General features: G+C 42.7%; 1 protein-coding gene across 1 annotated transcript in view; it reads left to right on the forward strand.

Annotated features, from left to right (window-relative positions):
* Nucleotides 1-18756, forward strand: part of gmds (GDP-mannose 4,6-dehydratase) — a 103419-nt gene that overhangs the window by 37836 nt on the left and 46827 nt on the right. The window contains exons 6-7 of the mRNA XM_063001430.1: nt 93-197; nt 8063-8190. Of these exons, the coding sequence (XP_062857500.1) occupies nt 93-197; nt 8063-8190 (233 nt within the window). The remainder of the gene's footprint in view (nt 1-92; nt 198-8062; nt 8191-18756) is intronic.

Consider the following 18756-nt stretch of genomic DNA (forward strand, 5'->3'; position numbering starts at 1 on the left):
AATAAATATAATTTATAGCAGGTATGAGACGCCATATATTTATAATGTTGAAATGTGCACTTTCTCTCTGTCCCTGTTGGTGTGTGTCTCAGGTGCTGCTAAGCTGTACGCGTACTGGATCGTGGTGAACTTCAGAGAGGCGTATAATCTTTTTGCTGTGAATGGAATTCTCTTCAATCATGAGAGTCCTAGAAGAGGTGAGATTACAGCGCACACTCCACCATTGTGATCGCTTTAAGGGAGAGTTTGATGAATGGTGATGTATGGTTTGGTTTAAAGAGCAGTACCTCACACACTCAAACACACTTAGCACAAAAGCTAAAGATATTTGGGATGCTGAGAGAACAGTGACGTTGCCCTGGCTGTACATCTACCATGTGTAAGTGGTCGTGTCAGAGGGAAGAAGAGGGCAACGTGGTTTCTTTGACGTGGACCTCTGCTGTCTGTTCAAGGGGTTTGAGGATTCACTGAGGACTTTGTGGGACTCCATATGTGATACAGCCCTCTCTATGAGATTTCACCATTGACAGAAAACAGCCGGTGACTACTGTAACTACTGAGAGATTAATGGCACTTAGCTACTTGCCCTGTCCTCCGAAGGACATACACACAGGAGACGACCAGTGCAGTGTAATGAAGAGTATTTATTGGCCATAGGAGCACCCACACTTTCACTCATCATCCAGGATAACCGCAATAGAGTAGAACAGTCAGACTACAACCCAAGCTAATCACCAAGCGTGCTTATCTGTCCATGTCTGAACGCCCTCTCACACAATAATGCGCATGCTCATACCACTTAAAGGGATCGTTACACTACACGGATGTCTGAGGTGGTATGTGATAGTCTGCTGCTCTCCCCAGCCAGTATGGGTTTCTTTAATCAGCAAGGGAAATGCAGTAGAGAATTAAAATGTATAGGTTGGTGAGAATACAGGGACAATGCCAAATGCATGGTAGGTGATGTGATGACTTGAAGCTGTTTATTCACCAAAGACCCTGGGAACCTTGTTAGGCTGTAATGGGAGTTTATTATTTTTTCAATTTAACTGCTTTTACCTGGAAGCTCTCTGATGAATTGCTGCCGTGTCAGGGTGTTTCTGCCTTGTGCCCAGTGTTATCCAGTGGAACCTGACCATAGCAACCCTGACAAGGTTAAGGTGATTGATGACAATAAAATGAAAAAATAAATAAAACTTCTGACACACGTCTGGGTACCCATTTTGTCCACATTTGTTATTATTATATTATATTAGATGTTGTAATTATTATCTTTTTCTGAATTTTGTTTATTTGCAAACATAATATGCTGGTTGTTAAGGCTGATTCACATTGATGAAGTTTTAATGAACAGATTTAGTAGAACTGACAGTAATCAAGTCTGGCTTTAGTTTGGTTGGTTAATTAACTAACGGGGGGGGGGGGGGGGGGTCATTACTTTTTTGGAGACGGTTGAGGGTTGTTCCATCAATAAATCAAATAAATATAAAAAATTTGTAATTATTTTATATTTATATTTTGTTGTTTACTTACTTGTATTAAATTTAGTTTTAAGATCTGAAATCATTAAGTGGTGGCACGGTGGCTAAGTGGGTAGCACTGTCGCCTCACAGCAAGAAGGTCCTGGGTTCGATCCCCAGGTGGGGCAGTCCGTGTCCTTTCTGTGTGGAGTTTGCATGTTCTCCCCGTGTGCTCTGGTTTCCTCCCACAGTCCAAAGACATGCAAGTAAGGTGAACTGGAGACACTAAATTGTCCATGACTGTGTTCGATATAACCTTGTGAACTGATGAACCTTGTCTAATGAGTAACTACCGCTCCTGTCATGAATGTAACCAAAGTGTAAAACGTGACATTAAAATCCTAATAAATAAATGAATAAATACTGAAACCATTAAGTGTGACAAACAGGAATTAGAAACAGTGCAAATACTTTTCTTTTAGCTATGTACTAGTGAAAGAAAGCAGATAGAGAGAAGAAAGAGAGTGGACTGTGTGTGTAGGCCTGAGGGAGAGATGGATCTCTGTTAATTTCCTGTCCAGGCTAAAGCAGAACTTTATGTAAACACATCTTTGTGAGTCCATGTGAATTCTGTTGATCTGTGTAATCCGTCTGTAATAAACCCACTTCCATGTTCAGCAGAAACATCATCTATCTAAAGATCTATATACGTGTATGTATATATATATACAGTGTATCACAAAAGTGAGTACACCCCTCACATTTCTGCAAATATTTCATTATATCTTTTCATGGGACAACACTATAGACATGAAACTTGGATATAACTTAGAGTAGTCAGTGTACAGCTTGAATAGCAGTGTAGATTTACTGTCTTCTGAAAATAACTCAACACACAGCCATTAATGTCTAAGTAGCTGGCAACATAAGTGAGTACACCCCACAGTGAACATGTCCAAATTGTGCCCAAATGTGTCGTTGTCCCTCCCTGGTGTCATGTGTCAAGGTCCCAGGTGTAAATGGGGAGCAGGGCTGTTAAATTTGGTGTTTTGGGTACAATTCTCTCATACTGGCCACTGGATATTCAACATGGCACCTCATGGCAAAGAACTCTCTGAGGATGTGAGAAATAGAATTGTTGCTCTCCACAAAGATGGCCTGGGCTATAAGAAGATTGCTAACACCCTGAAACTGAGCTACAGCATGGTGGCCAAGGTCATACAGCGGTTTTCCAGGACAGGTTCCACTCGAAACAGGCTTCGCCAGGGTCGACGAAAGAAGTTGAGTCCACGTGTTCGGCGTCATATCCAGAGGTTGGCTTTAAAAAATAGACACATGAGCGCTGCCAGCATTGCTGCAGAGGTTGAAGACGTGGGAGGTCAGCCTGTCAGTGCTCAGACCATACGCCGCACACTGCATCAACTCGGTCTGCATGGTCGTCATCCCAGAAGGAAGCTGACGCACAAGAAAGCCCGCAAACAGTTTGCTGAAGACAAGCAGTCCAAGAACATGGATTACTGGAATGCCCTGTGGTCTGACGAGACCAAGATAAACTTGTTTGGCTAAGATGGTGTCCAGCATGTGTGGCGGCGCCCTGGTGAGAAGTACCAAGACAACTGTATCTTGCCTACAGTCAAGCATGGTGGTGGTAGCATCATGGTCTTGGGCTGCATGAGTGTTGCTGGCACTGGGGAGCTGCAGTTTATTGAGGGAAACATGAATTCCAACATGTACTGTGACATTCTGAAATAGAGCATGATCCCCTCCCTTCGAAAACTGGGCCTCATGGCAGTTTTCCAACAGGATAACGACCCCAAACACAACCTCCAAGATGACAACTGCCTTGCTGAGGAAGCTGAAGGTAAAGGTGATGGACTAAACCCAATTGAGCACCTGTGGCGCATCCTCAAGTGGAAGGTGGAGGAGTTCAAGGTGTCTAACATCCACCAGCTCCGTGATGTCATCATGGAGGAGTGGAAGAGGATTCCAGTAGCAACCTGTGCAGCTCTGCTTTGGGGCTGTTTTTCTGCAAAGGGGACAGGACGACTGATCCGTGTTGAGGGAAGAATGAACGGGGCCATGTATCGTGAGATTTTAAGCCAAAACCTCCTTCCATCAGTGAGAGCATTGAAGATGGAACGTGGCTGGGTCTTCCAGCATGACAATGATCCCAAACGCACCGCTCGGGCAACGAAGGAGTGGCTCCGTAAAAAGCATTTCAAGGTCCTGGAGTGGCCTAGCCAGTCTCCAGACCTCAACCCCATAGAAAATTTGTGGAGTCCGTGTTGCCCAGCGACAGCCCCAAAACATCACTGCTCTAGAGGAGATCTGCATGGAGGAATGGGCCAAAATACCAGCTACAGTGTGTGCAAACCTGGTGAAGACTTACAGGAAACGTTTGACCTCTGTCATTGCCAACAAAGGTTATGTTACAAAGTATTGAGTTGAACTTTTGTTATTGACCAAATACTTATTTTCCACCATAATTTACAAATAAATTCTTTAAAAATCCTACAATGTGATTTCCTGGATTTTTTTTTTCTCATTTTGTCTCATAGTTGAAGTGTAGCTATGATGAAAATTACAGACCTCTCTCATCTTTCTAAGTAGGAGAACCTGCACAATCAGTGGCTGACTAAATACGTTTTGACCCCACTGTATATACGTATATATATATATATATACTGTATATACAGTGTATCACAAAAGTGAGTACACCCCTCACATTTCTGCAGATATTTAAGTATATCTTTTCATGGGACAACACTGACAAAATGACACTTTGACACAATGAAAAATAGTCTGTGTGCAGCTTATATAACAGTGTAAATTTATTCTTCCCTCAAAATAACTCAATATACAGCCATTAATGTCTAAACCACCGGCAACAAAAGTGAGTACACCCCTTAGTGAAAGTTCCTGAAGTGTCAATATTTTGTGTGGCCACCATTATTTCCCAGAACTGCCTTAACTCTCCTGGGCATGGAGTTTACCAGAGCTTCACAGGTTGCCACTGGAATGCTTTTCCACTCCTCCATGACGACATCACGGAGCTGGCGGATATTTGAGACTTTGCACTCCTCCACCTTCCGCTTGAGGATGCCCCAAAGATGTTCTATTGGGTTTAGGTCTGGAGACATGCTTGGCCAGTCCATCACCTTTACCCTCAGCCTCTTCAATAAAGCAGTGGTCGTCTTAGAGGTGTGTTTGGGGTCATTATCATGCTGGAACACTGCCCTGCGACCCAGTTTCCGGAGGGAGGGGATCATGCTCTGCTTCAGTATTTCACAGTACATATTGGAGTTCATGTGTCCCTCAATGAAATGTAACTCCCCAACACCTGCTGCACCCATGCAGCCCCAGACCATGGCATTCCCACCACCATGCTTGACTGTAGGCATGACACACTTATCTTTGTACTCCTCACCTGATTGCCGCCACACATGCTTGAGACCATCTGAACCAAACAAATTAATCTTGGTCTCATCAGACCATAGGACATGGTTCCAGTAATCCATGTCCTTTGTTGACATGTCTTCAGCAAACTGTTTGTGGGCTTTCTTGTGTAGAGACTTCAGAAGAGGCTTCCTTCTGGGGTGACAGCCATGCAGACCAATTTGATGTAGTGTGCGGCGTATGGTCTGAGCACTGACAGGCTGACCCCCAACCTTTTCAATCTCTGCAGCAATGCTGACAGCACTCCTGCGCCTATCTTTCAAAGACAGCAGTTGGATGTGACGCTGAGCACGTGCACTCAGCTTCTTTGGACGACCAACGCGAGGTCTGTTCTGAGTGGACCCTGCTCTTTTAAAACGCTGGATGATCTTGGCCACTGTGCTGCAGCTCAGTTTCAGGGTGTTGGCAATCTTCTTGTAGCCTTGGCCATCTTCATGTAGCGCAACAATTCGTCTTTTAAGATCCTCAGAGAGTTCTTTGCCATGAGGTGCCATGTTGGAACTTTCAGTGACCAGTATGAGAGAGTGTGAGAGCTGTACTACTAAATTGAACACACCTGCTCCCTATGCACACCTGAGACCTAGTAACACTAACAAATCACATGACATTTTGGAGGGAAAATGACAAGCAGTCATTGTTTCCTCGTGGAAACTTTCTTCTGACGAAAGAAAAGCACTTTAAAGGGTTGAAACTCTTCAGCTGAGGGACCTGCACCTGTATGGATGTGTTAAACATCTCACCTATCCACTACAAAACTAAACATGTTCCTCTTCACTCCACCTCACACCTGTGTTTTTGTTCACCCCGTCGTCAAAGGAACAGCAGAGGCCAACGACGGAGATGCTGCTTTAGCGTTCAAAAACCAAATGTCACTCGTCACATTCTTTAACACACAATCACACAAAAACACAAAAACCTCAGACTGCAAAACTACACTCAGTGTTTCTAGCGAGCGTCTCCATATTTCTGTGACAGGCCTTTAAGGGGGCATAATGAGACTCAGTGTTTTGAGAGACAAAAATTCGAAACTTCACTTTTTACTGAGGTTTGTTTTTTCTGGTGGCTCCTGCACACACACCTGGAGTCTGGTCGGCTCTGAAACTGCACAGAGATTTTATTTCGTATAACCACGCGTTCGCCCCTGGGGAGGTGGGCTTGAGCCAGGCACGGACCAGGCTGCGGTTGACTCGTTGCTATTTTGCTCTTCTTCACAACTCCCCTCACACACATAATTACACTTAAAGTGGAAACACGAGCTGGTGTGTGGAGACGGCCTGTCGTGGCCTTTAAAAAAAAAATGGTGCACACAGCAAATCCATTATAGCCACGCTCTTGTCGATCACTAGACGTGAGACGAAATCAGATCCCCCGCTGCTCGCTGCAGCTCTGGTAGTGACTGCAGTGTTTACAGTGCTGCACTATGAGCCGGCTGTCCAGTTCATGCCAAACTCACACACCTGGTTGTAAGTAGTGTGTGTGCTGAAGGAGCTCTTTGTGATTGAGCTCGCTGCCTCTGGGGGTGACAATATAAACTTTTTGCATTTTATTCCTTTATATGTATGTATGGTAGACATGGATCATATTATATTTTTCTATTAGAATGAATGTCTGACCCTGTCTGAGGTTATAATATTTATAATGCAATTTATTTCTGGTGGTGTGAGCTTGCATTGCTTTTATAAATTCTTTGATACAAACTGTACAAACTATTACTGACTGTAGTCCATCTATTTCTCTGCATGCTTTTTTAGCCTGCTTTCACCCTGTTCTTCAATGGTCAGGACCCCCACAGAGCAGGTATTATTTAGGTGGTGGATCATTCTCAGCACTGCAGTGACACTGACATGGTGGTGGTGTGTTAGTGTGTGTTATGCTGGTATGAGGGGATCAGACACAGCAGCAATGCTGGAGTTTTTAAATACCGTGTCCACTCACTGTCCACTCTATTAGACACTCCTACCTAGTTGATCCACCTTATAGATGTAAAGTCAGAGACGATCGCTCATCTATTGCTACTGTTTGAGTCGGTCATCTTCTAGACCTTCATCAGTGGTCACAGGACGCTGCCCACGGGGCGCTGTTGGCTAGATATTTTTGGTTGGTTTACTATTATCAGTCCAGCAGTGACCGTGAGGTGTTTAAAAACTCCATCAACGCTGCTGTGTCTGTTCCACTCATACCAGCACAACACACACTAACACACCACCACCATGTCAGTGTCACTTCAGTGCTGAGAATGATCCACCACCTAAATAATACCTGCTCTGTGGTGGTCCTGTGGGGGGTCCTGACCATTGAAGAACAGCATGAAAGGGGGCTAACAAAGCGTGCAGAGAAACAGATGGACTACAGTCAGTAATTGTAGAACTACAAAGTGCTTCTATATGGTAAGTGGAGCTGAGAAAATGGACAGTGAGTGTAGAAACAAGCAGGTGGTCATAATGTTATGGCTGATCGGTGTACATGATTCTTCCTTCTGCATGTTTGTACATCATCACCTCCAAGTCAAGCGACTTTTCAATGTGGTGTTTCTGTTATTTTGTCCACTAGCTGTATGATATGTTAAAACTGACTTGGACAGAAATATCTGGCACATGTACACATTCAGAATATGTTTAGGGGAGCTCCATGATTATTATGGCTGCTCTTGAGGCATTAATGTTAATGAACGTGTTTACAAAAAGTGTAACGCGACCCTGAGCGCCCATAATGCACTCGCACAGCTGTGCTGGCATTTTCAGGCGCTACAGTACGACTTGAACCTTTGTCTGCTTTTAAACACAGCACAGCCCAGCAGGTCTCTCCACCGTCCAAGCTTTCCCACAGATCGCAGTGTTCTTGTGTCTCTGGCAGCTTTGCAGGACATTGGACTGGCTCGCACTGTCTCCAGGGTGGTCCTCTGACTAGACAAGAGTCCCGTTTTGCGCATCTGTGCGTGCCACCAAATTACTGACTGACTGACTGACACCGCACTGGATTTATTTTGGCCTCACTACTGAGAGTCGTTCTGACATTTACATTTTTATGTTGGTGAAAGGGAAGAAAAGAGACAAATGAAGATACAAGTGAAAATACAACCAGATTAGTACGGTTTAAAAAGTGAGTTAAAACTTTAATCTAATTTTGTGTGTTTGTGTCTTTTACAGGTTCTAATTTTGTGACACGGAAAATTAGCCGTTCAGTGGCAAAGATCCACCTCGGTCAACTGCAGTGCTTCAGTTTGGGTAATCTGGACTCCAAGAGAGACTGGGGCCACGCCAGAGACTATGTGGAGGTACACACATTCACTCTTTGTGTATTTTACCCCCCCCCCCCCCTTCCAAATACATACCCACACTTACACAGTGGTCCAGATGTACAAGGCCTTTAGAGCCACGTTCTGCAAAAAAAACGACCAGGTTGTGTCTTTTCCTGTGTAATTGCACAACTAATAGAAAGTTCATGTAAGAAGTTTCATTTGATTTTTAGTTTAGGGCAGTCAGAGAGGGTTTGGGGTGTAATTTCTTCCACCTCCCAGAACCAGGGAAATAACTGCAGGTATTACTTAAAGCCATTTTGTACATTTATTTTTCTTTTTTTTTTTCTTCTTTTTTTTTTATTTAGTATTTCTTACCCCCATTTGTACCCCTATTTAGCATGTGTTCTTTTATGCAATTCTCCTCAATCTCTTTTAGCATTAGCTCCGTATTTTCTTGATTGTTTTGTCATTAAGTTGGTCGGTTCATTCTTATTAATATTTATTTATAAGAATATAGACTCTTTTAGCGTCTATCTGTTATGTGCTTTCATTGATTACATCATTTATTGTTTACACCCAGCTTCACTTACACCTACATTGTGGGTGTACAATTACTGACTAGCTTGTCTGTCCACTTTTTTGCTGCCATATCCCATGTATCCATATCCAATGTATTCATCCAACAGGACACCCCACTGACCAAATGTTATTTGATTATTAGTTCTCAGCACTGCAGTGTGTCTTATACCTCTATTTGTGTAGCAGGTGCAAGAGTGTTTCCAGGATTTGTTCCCAAGCTGGTAGGTCACCAGTTCTTGACCAAAATATAAAAGCAACAGCAGCCTGGGATCAGAGATTGTGATTAAAGACTAGAGGAAGATATGAATGATAGAATGACTGTGGATGTGAAAATGTTCCTACATAAAGCAGTGACCTTAATAGTGCAGCTGACTGTCTATATGTATTCCTGTGTTTTTTTTTCCCTCGTTTGTATACATTCCTGGCACACGTAGATGCCCATGTTCTCTTACACACACCTCACACACCATCCCACATACACACTCTCACAGAAACACAAACACACTCCTGCCCGGTTTCCCGAAATTTGCCACGGTCGGGAACCTCATAAACCCGGTTACTGGATTCAGCTGCTCAGAATCCAAACATTCAGTCACACGGTGAAGCCCAACCTCAGTTACCAGGAGGAAATCTTCTGTCCTAAATAAAACACTTCCTCTTCTTTATTACAAATAAACACCACATTTCATCTTCGCTTCTCAATTTCTCCACATCAGTCTTTTCTCTCTCTTTAAGATTTAACCCCATTTATCCTCCAGTCTTGTCATTTCCAGTTCCTGATTGTGAATCCTCTGCCATATGCACAACCCTCAGTCTGATTCAGGAGAGCCGGATCATCACTAATCTGTGACCACTTCTTATCACCTGCCAGTGTTTGGCTCCCACAGAGCCGTATCGCATACTCAGAGCCACTGCTGGCTTCTGTAATAGTAACTTAATACACTCTCCACTGCAATTGGGTAAAATACAGCCTACAGTCACAAAATATTCTGTGTAGGAGAGCTGTCACACAGTGACATAGTAATAGCAGAAAAATTGCCATTGTTTATCCCCAAAAGTTGGAATAAACAGGTCAAAAATAGCATTGCAAAAATATATGCAGCATTAGGAACTAAGTGTATTGAAAGTATTGAAAGACTGAGATATTTTCATGATTAAACCTCATATATCCATCACTAAATCAGAATGTACAGCACTGGGGACATGGGAAAACCTCTGATATCTAAGAGATAAAAACAGTATGTATACAGTCATTTTATTTTGGGGAGGTAGAAAACACTTAATAAATACAATTATCAGTACTGGGGACATAAAAGGCACCAAATTGTGGGAATGACCCTAATGCAAAAACTTTTTGATCAAAATTTTTGAAAGCAATCATTTGTTTTTGTAAACAGGATCAGTCTGCCTTAGTTCATAATTCTTTCAGAAATGTTGATCTGAGTTCAGGTTGAGGAGATTCCATATTTAATGGAAGCTTTTTTATATAAACAGTTATTTTATCTGGTTAAAGAACATCCACACTGTTGAACACAGTGGATTATTGTTACAGTTTCCACATAAGCTGCGTAAGATTTGAAAACTAGCTAATATTCTCATGGTGATGTTCTGGATTTTGGTTACAGAGTGGTTTCACTCAGTGTCTTGTTGAATTGGAGAACTCTGGGCTTCAGCGCTGCCTGTGTGGGAGGCATTTAGGAAAAAAGAGGTATTTTGTACCAAGTGTCATTTTGTGTTCTCTGAGTCACAGAGCTCTAAAATAGCGGCCGAGAAAAATACAGCCATTACTGTCAAACTAACAGCTACAGTCCTCTCAAAGCTGCTGAGAGAGAATGAGAGAGAGACAGAAACGCTATTCACATGTGCTCATTCATATTTCATCCAGAATTGTAATTGGAAGACGTGAAGTGTGGGAATGTAAATGTCAGGTAAACTGACGCTGAGGTTTACCAGGTCGAGACTTGGTACAATTGTCGGATAAATGCAGGGTCACAAATGTGAACAAGATGAATTATTCATCACTTTAGGGATTGGTTTCTCTGACTGCCCTTTGTTATAACTGTTTGGACCTGTTTTACGTATGATCTAATGGCAAGTGGTGGCAAAGTGCCACAAAAACTGGACCAGGCTGTTGTTTTCAGGAAAAAAAACAACTTTATTTTTAAATATATTCCAGTAAACATTCACATTTACATCATTTAGCTTTTTTTTATAAAAAAAATTTTCTATTGTATTTCGGCATTTTCTCCCAATTTAGTGTAGTCCATTTGTCTTTTGCTGCTGGGGGATCCCTGATTGCAGTCAAGGTGGGTACATTGCTGCTCACGCCTCCTCCGACCCGTGCGCAGCCCTTAGCGGAACCCTTTTGTCACCCATGCATTCTTCACAGGCACCTCTATCTGCCAATCAGGGTCCTTACACAGCGTTTGAAGACCCCGCCCACAAAGTCTGGTCATCCCGTCCTAGCAGAACCGTGTCTGCTGCAGGCACTGGCAATTATGCCCGCTAGATGGCAACGCCGAGTGTGCTAGCGGAATATCCTGTTGCACCACCTGGGCGCCTTAGCTTTTATTTTAAGTCACTTAAAGTTGTGACTGATTGCAGTGCAGGCATTTAAGGGTTAGGGGCTTTGCTCCGGGGCCCAACATTGACAGTTTTGGTGGGGATTTAAACCAGCAACCTTCTAATTCCAGATTCCAGTGCCTTAATTGCTAAGCTACCACTGTAAGATAAATCATGTCACAAAGCTCCTCATATTTACTTTATATTTAAATGTAGCTGATAAACAACCTTAAAGGTTTTAAATGTAAATATTGAGCCATAGCAAACACTGGAAATGTTCCTGTGAGTACAACTGGTTCTATAATCTGCAAGTGGAAAGTTATATAAAAAAGGCAAATCCTTTTTGGACTTGCAGAATGACCTGAAAGCAGCAGGAACAACAGTTACAGTGACCATGAAGTAACTGGCTGCACCACCAGCAAAACTGTTCTGCTTTAAAAATTCAAATTTGCTTGCATAAATTGACCTTTTGACAATTAGAAATGAGAAAAATCCTTCTTTTTTTTATTATATTTATATTTACACACATAAAATAGAAATTTTACTTTTTATAAAATAGATAGTAAAATATAAATATTAAGTTTATTAAATATTTAAAAAATTAGTTATAAAGACACCCCATTAGTCTGCATTGCAATTATAGGCTAATATTGTTGTTGCCTAAATTATAGGTAAAGGTTTGTCATATGTACATACTGTACATCGCATATCTCAGCTCATTTAGAAACTGGGGTCAGAGCTTAGAGTCGGCCATTGTATGGCGCCCCTGTAGCCGAGTGGGTGAAGAGCCTTCCTTGCTCAAGGGTGCAATCATGGCCACAAAGCAGAGCCAGAATTTGAACCCACAATCTTTCGATTGATAGCTTAACACTCTACTTAATCGGCTACACCTGTTCCTAGATGATGCAAATTCAAAAGATGAAGGTAACCTGCGCTGTCTACACACACTTGGGGTGTGAAAAGGGTTAGAGACAAGATTGGTTGTATTAAAAGTTAGTGTGTTTGTCTAAACTCTTGAACCTGTGTGTAGTTGTGATGGATCTTCACCGGTGTGAAGAATTTAGCTCTGTAAAACAGAAAGTGCTTTTGTCGCCAAATGAAATCAGTTGTTCTCTAATTCATCAATAAAACCCCCCCAAAGTTTTCTTGGCTTGTTTTCTGATGAGTCTCGTGTTCTGACACGTATTCTATTTGCATGTCAGTAAAAAATTGTCAGTATGTTACTTTTACACCCAACAAAGTGTCCTGACCTCAGAAAATGATAGGGTGAAGCAATCAGAGTCGATATTAAAGACCAAGGTGAAAGATCTGTGCAGTGGGAGGGTGAAGGTAGATCCATCTGACCACAAAACTCTCCTGCAGAACAATTTTTCTTCATCCATATGGTCAAATCTCTCTTTGTGGTTGAACCTGGCAATGTAACAAAGAAAAACTGAGGTGACGAGCAAATATCTGCTCAAATTTTCATCTGAATAAATAAACACAGTTTTCTTGAACTAACACTATAAAACACACTTATTACCTGTATTTGTAGTGCAGTGGTACCTTGTAACTCAACGGCCCCTAAACTTAAAATCTTTGAAACTCAACACCCTTCGTCAAGAAATTTGTACCCTTAAACTCAACGATTCCCTTAAACTCAACATGTGTGCAACTGCTGCTTTGTTCAGCGCTCGGCTTGAGCGGTGCAGTAAAATGTCATCAAAGTGCGTGCGAATACGAGACGAATTTGCATTTGTGTGGAATAACCGTCAGATTCAGTCTGAAAGCTCCACATGTATCTGTGTTTATCTGGATTTTCCTCACTGTTTCACTTTTAAACTTGTGTTACAGCTCGAGGTTCTGAGAAATTAAGAGAATCAGCTTTTCCGAGAGTCTAAAATGCTTATCGTTAAAAAAAAGCTTAATGTGACTTAATGTATTAAAAGAACGACATAAACACTAAACCTTTTAATTATTACTGCTCATAAGTTCTCTCCACTAATTAAGAAGCATAAGGAAACAATAAAGAAGTAAAGAACAGGTTTTTTTTTTTTTTTTTTTTTTTTTTTTTTTTTTTTTTATATTCTATTTGTTATTTTCAGTGTGTAAGTGTCAAAAACAACCCCAGTATTTTACATAAGCCTAAAATACAGTATATGCAGTTCCACAGGACCATGAAACACATTAACAGGTTTCTCATACATCCTTATAAACCTTTTAAACACAACACCACTCCCAGAACCAGTTGACATTGAGTTTCAAGGTACCACTGTACTTAGGTGCTGGGTGACTTGGACAGGAGGGTGCTGATTAAAATGGTGTGTCAGTAATAATTGGTTGCATGGATACATCACTTACAGTCCATGCGGGTGTGGTTTGTGAGTTACCCTGTAAAAGCAGAAAATTCTTGATCTGATTTTGTTATTTTCTTACCGTGGTTTATGAATAAACGAGACAAAACTGCTTTGCAAAAATGCACAATGGTTTATTTATTACTGGCACTGCACACTTTCAGCAAAATCTGTAAAATGTGGTGAAGTGGGCATTAGGTTTTCTGGGTGGTGTTGTTGCATCAGTGCATAAACAGCATGATATAACTGAGGGAAACATTCAATATTGTATCAAGAAATTGTACACCATAAGAGAGTGTTTAATCACCTAAAGCTTATAAAAGCTAAATTATTAAATAAGACGATGTGCTTAAACACAATAGTAAATAATGACAAAATGAAAAAAATAATTGGATGAATTAAATAAAGATGGCAGTACATTTGATAAACAAAAAAATATTTTTCCCCCTGAACAAAGCTTTATCATCACTCGTCTGCTATCATTAAGTGTAGAAGGGAATAAAGCTGGACAGCCGTATATGCTAAATAAACAACCAACGACACCTTGCTACTGAATAATTATTTGGATAATTTGGGTCTATTGTTGCTGTTTGTTTGTGCGTGTGTGCGTGCGTGCGTGTGTGCACATAGTTGTTGAGTAAATGGGGTTTAAAAATGGAGGGGTTTTGATGGGAGGATTTGGGGGGGCAGAGACTTGAGTGACCAGCATCCAGCAGAAGAAATAAACACAGCTGCAAACTGAGACCACCTTAATATCTCTCTCTCTCTCTCTCTCTCTCTCTCTCTCTCTCTCTCTCTCTCTCTCTCTCTCTGTCATTTCTCACTCTCTCCTGTCTCACTTTCTCTGTCTCACTCTCTCGATCTCTCCTAATATTGATCATAATGATGTGCAGAACACAGTTGCATTGTGGTGATAATTAGCTAATTAAAAGTCAGTCGCCAGTCACAAACAAAAGCATTTAAGTTTTTTTTCTGTTTTGGCGTCCATAAGGATGGCTTGGAACTAACGTGAAATTGCAAGCATTTCTATACATCCAACAGCCTCTTTATTGAGTTGATTTGTTCCTCTCATAAAATCTGTTTTTGACTGTCTTAGAACAAAAACTGGAGTACATTGTCTGCTTTTGTTATCATACCTGAACCCGGCAAATTCCTGACACCACAAGGTTCTGAAATGCCTCTCTGTACCTGTACTGTTGTGTGAACTGCTTATGTGTGTGTGTATAAGTAGACGTACAAGTGTGTGTGTGTGTGTGTGTGTGTGTGTGTGTGTGTGTGTGTGTGTGTGTGTGTGAGAGAGTATATATTTGAGTATGTGTGAATAAGTAGACGTACAAGTGTGTGTGTGAGAGTATATATTTGAGTGTGTGTGTATATATTTGAGTGTGTGTGTATAAGTAGACGTACAAGTGTGTGTGAGAGAGTGTATGTTCGTGTGTGTGTGAGAGTATATATTTGAGTGTGTGTGTATAAGTAGACGTACAAGTGTGTGTGAGAGAGTGTATGTTCGTGAGTGTGAGAGTATATATTCAAGTGTGTGTGAGAGTATATATTTGAGTGTGTGTATAAGTAGACGTACAAGTGTGTGTGAGAGTGTGTATATTTGTGTGTGTATAAGTAGACGTACAAGTGTGTGTGTGTGAGAGTATATATTTGAGTGTGTGTGTGTATAAGTAGACGTACAAGTGTGTGTGTGTGAGAGTATATATTTGAGTGTGTGTGTGTATAAGTAGACGTACAAGTGTGTGTGTGAGAGAGTGTATATTTGAGTGTGTGTGTGTAGACATCCGAGTGTGTGTGTGGCAGCTGTTATCCCTGGGATTGACGTGCTCGAGCTCTTCCCTGCTGTGCTGAGGATGAAAGCACACACTCTGATTTCTCGCGCTGTATTTTTCTCTGTTCTCTTCACATGCCCTCTGTAACCAGATTCCCTGACTTTCAGAACCGACCACTGGGAGGCACCGGGAGAGGAAAGATCAAAACCAGATCAGAGTGAGATCAAAATGAGATCAGAGCGAGATCAGAGCGAGATCAGAGCAGGACAAAATATCAGTTCTGATAGACACAGTGCAATACAGAGTGAATAACACTGATTTTTTTTGTGTGTATTTCATCTGTAAGATGTTCATACTTACTCACCCCTCACTGTTCATCTACACCCTGTAGTTCACTCCTCACTGTTCATCTACACCCTGTAGTTCACCCCTCACTCTTCATCTACACCCTGTAGTTCACCCCTCACTGTTCATCTACACCCTGTAGTTCACTCCTCACTGTTCATCTACACCCTGTAGTTCACCCCGCACTGTTCATCTACACCCTGTAGTTCACCCCTCACTGTTCATCTACACCCTGTAGTTCACTCCTCACTGTTCATCTACACCCTGTAGTTCACTCCTCACTGTTCATCTACACCCTGTAGTTCACCCCTCACTGTTCATCTACACCCTGTAGTTCACCCTGTAGTTCACTCCTCACTGTTCATCTACACCCTGTAGTTCACCCCTCACTGTTCATCTACACCCTGTAGTTCACTCCTCACTGTTCATCTACACCCTGTAGTTCACTCCTCACTGTTCATCTACACCCTGTAGTTCACCCCTAACTGTTCATCTACACCCTGTAGTTCACCCTGTAGTTCACTCCTCACTGTTCATCTACACCCTGTAGTTCACCCCTCACTCTTCATCTACACCCTGTAGTTCACCCCTCACTGTTCATCTACACCCTGTAGTTCACCCCTCACTCTTCATCTACACCCTGTAGTTCACCCCTCACTGTTCATCTACACCCTGTAGTTCACTCCTCACTGTTCATCTACACCCTGTAGTTCACCCCTCACTGTTCATCTACACCCTGTAGTTCACCCCTCACTGTTCATCTACACCCTGTAGTTCACTCCTCACTGTTCATCTACACCCTGTAGTTCACTCCTCACTGTTCATCTACACCCTGTAGTTCACCCCTCACTGTTCATCTACACCCTGTAGTTCACCCTGTAGTTCACTCCTCACTGTTCATCTACACCCTGTAGTTCACCCCTCACTGTTCATCTACACCCTGTAGTTCACTCCTCACTGTTCATCTACACCCTGTAGTTCACTCCTCACTGTTCATCTACACCCTGTAGTTCACCCCTCACTGTTCATCTACACCCTGTAGTTCACCCTGTAGTTCACTCCTCACTGTTCATCTACACCCTGTAGTTCACCCCTCACTGTTCATCTACACCCTGTAGTTCACTCCTCACTGTTCATCTACACCCTGTAGTTCACTCCTCACTGTTCATCTACACCCTGTAGTTCACCCCTCACTGTTCATCTACACCCTGTAGTTCACCCTGTAGTTCACTCCTCACTGTTCATCTACACCCTGTAGTTCACCCCTCACTGTTCATCTACACCCTGTAGTTCACTCCTCACTGTTCATCTACACCCTGTAGTTCACCCCTCACTGTTCATCTAAACCCTGTAGTTCACTCCTCACTGTTCATCTACACCCTGTAGTTCACTCCTCACTGTTCATCTACACCCTGTAGTTCACTCCTCACTGTTCATCTACACCCTGTAGTTCACCCCTCACTGTTCATCTACACCCTGTAGTTCACCCTGTAGTTCACTCCTCACTGTTCATCTACACCCTGTAGTTCACCCCTCACTGTTCATCTACACCCTGTAGTTCACTCCTCACTGTTCATCTACACCCTGTAGTTCACCCCTCACTGTTCATCTACACCCTGTAGTTCACCCTGTAGTTCACTCCTCACTGTTCATCTACACCCTGTAGTTCACCCCTCACTGTTCATCTACACCCTGTAGTTCACCCCTCACTGTTCATCTACACCCTGTAGTTCACTCCTCACTGTTCATCTACACCCTGTAGTTCACCCCTCACTGTTCGTCTACACCCTGTAGTTCACTCCTCACTGTTCATCTACACCCTGTAGTTCACTCCTCACTGTTCATCTACACCCTGTAGTTCACCCCTCACTGTTCATCTACACCCTGTAGTTCACCCCTCACTGTTCATCTACACCCTGTAGTTCACTCCTCACTGTTCATCTACACCCTGTAGTTCACCCTGTAGTTCATCCCTCACTGTTCATCCCTCACTGTTCATCTACACCCTGTAGTTCACCCCTCACTGTTCATCTACACCCTGTAGTTCACCCTGTAGTTCACCCCTCACTGTTCATCTACACCCTGTAGTTCACCCTGTAGTTCACCCCTCACTGTTCATCTACACCCTGTAGTTCACCCTGTAGTTCACCCCTCACTGTTCATCTACACCCTGTAGTTCACCCTGTAGTTCACCCCTCACTGTTCATCTACACCCTGTAGTTCACCCCTCACTGTTCATCTACACCCTGTAGTTCACTCCTCACTGTTCATCTACACCCTGTAGTTCACCTGTAGTTCACTCCTCACTGTTCATCTACACCCTGTAGTTCACCCCTCACTGTTCATCTACACCCTGTAGTTCACTCCTCACTGTTCATCTACACCCTGTAGTTCACTCCTCACTGTTCATCTACACCCTGTAGTTCACCCCTCACTGTTCATCTACACCCTGTAGTTCACCCTGTAGTTCACTCCTCACTGTTCATCTACACCCTGTAGTTCACCCCTCACTGTTCATCTACACCCTGTAGTTCACTCCTCACTGTTCATCTACACCCTGTAGTTCACCCCTCACTGTTCATCTACACCCTGTAGTTCACCCTGTAGTTCACTCCTCACTGTTCATCTACACCCTGTAGTTCACCCCTCACTGTTCATCTACACCCTGTAGTTCACCCCTCACTGTTCATCTACACCCTGTAGTTCACTCCTCACTGTTCATCTACACCCTGTAGTTCACCCCTCACTGTTCATCTACACCCTGTAGTTCACTCCTCACTGTTCATCTACACCCTGTAGTTCACTCCTCACTGTTCATCTACACCCTGTAGTTCACCCCTCACTGTTCATCTACACCCTGTAGTTCACCCCTCACTGTTCATCTACACCCTGTAGTTCACTCCTCACTGTTCATCTACACCCTGTAGTTCACCCTGTAGTTCATCCCTCACTGTTCATCCCTCACTGTTCATCTACACCCTGTAGTTCACCCCTCACTGTTCATCTAC

The sequence above is a fragment of the Trichomycterus rosablanca genome, chromosome 9 (genome assembly GCF_030014385.1).
Source record: "Trichomycterus rosablanca isolate fTriRos1 chromosome 9, fTriRos1.hap1, whole genome shotgun sequence".
NCBI lineage: Eukaryota > Metazoa > Chordata > Actinopteri > Siluriformes > Trichomycteridae > Trichomycterus > Trichomycterus rosablanca.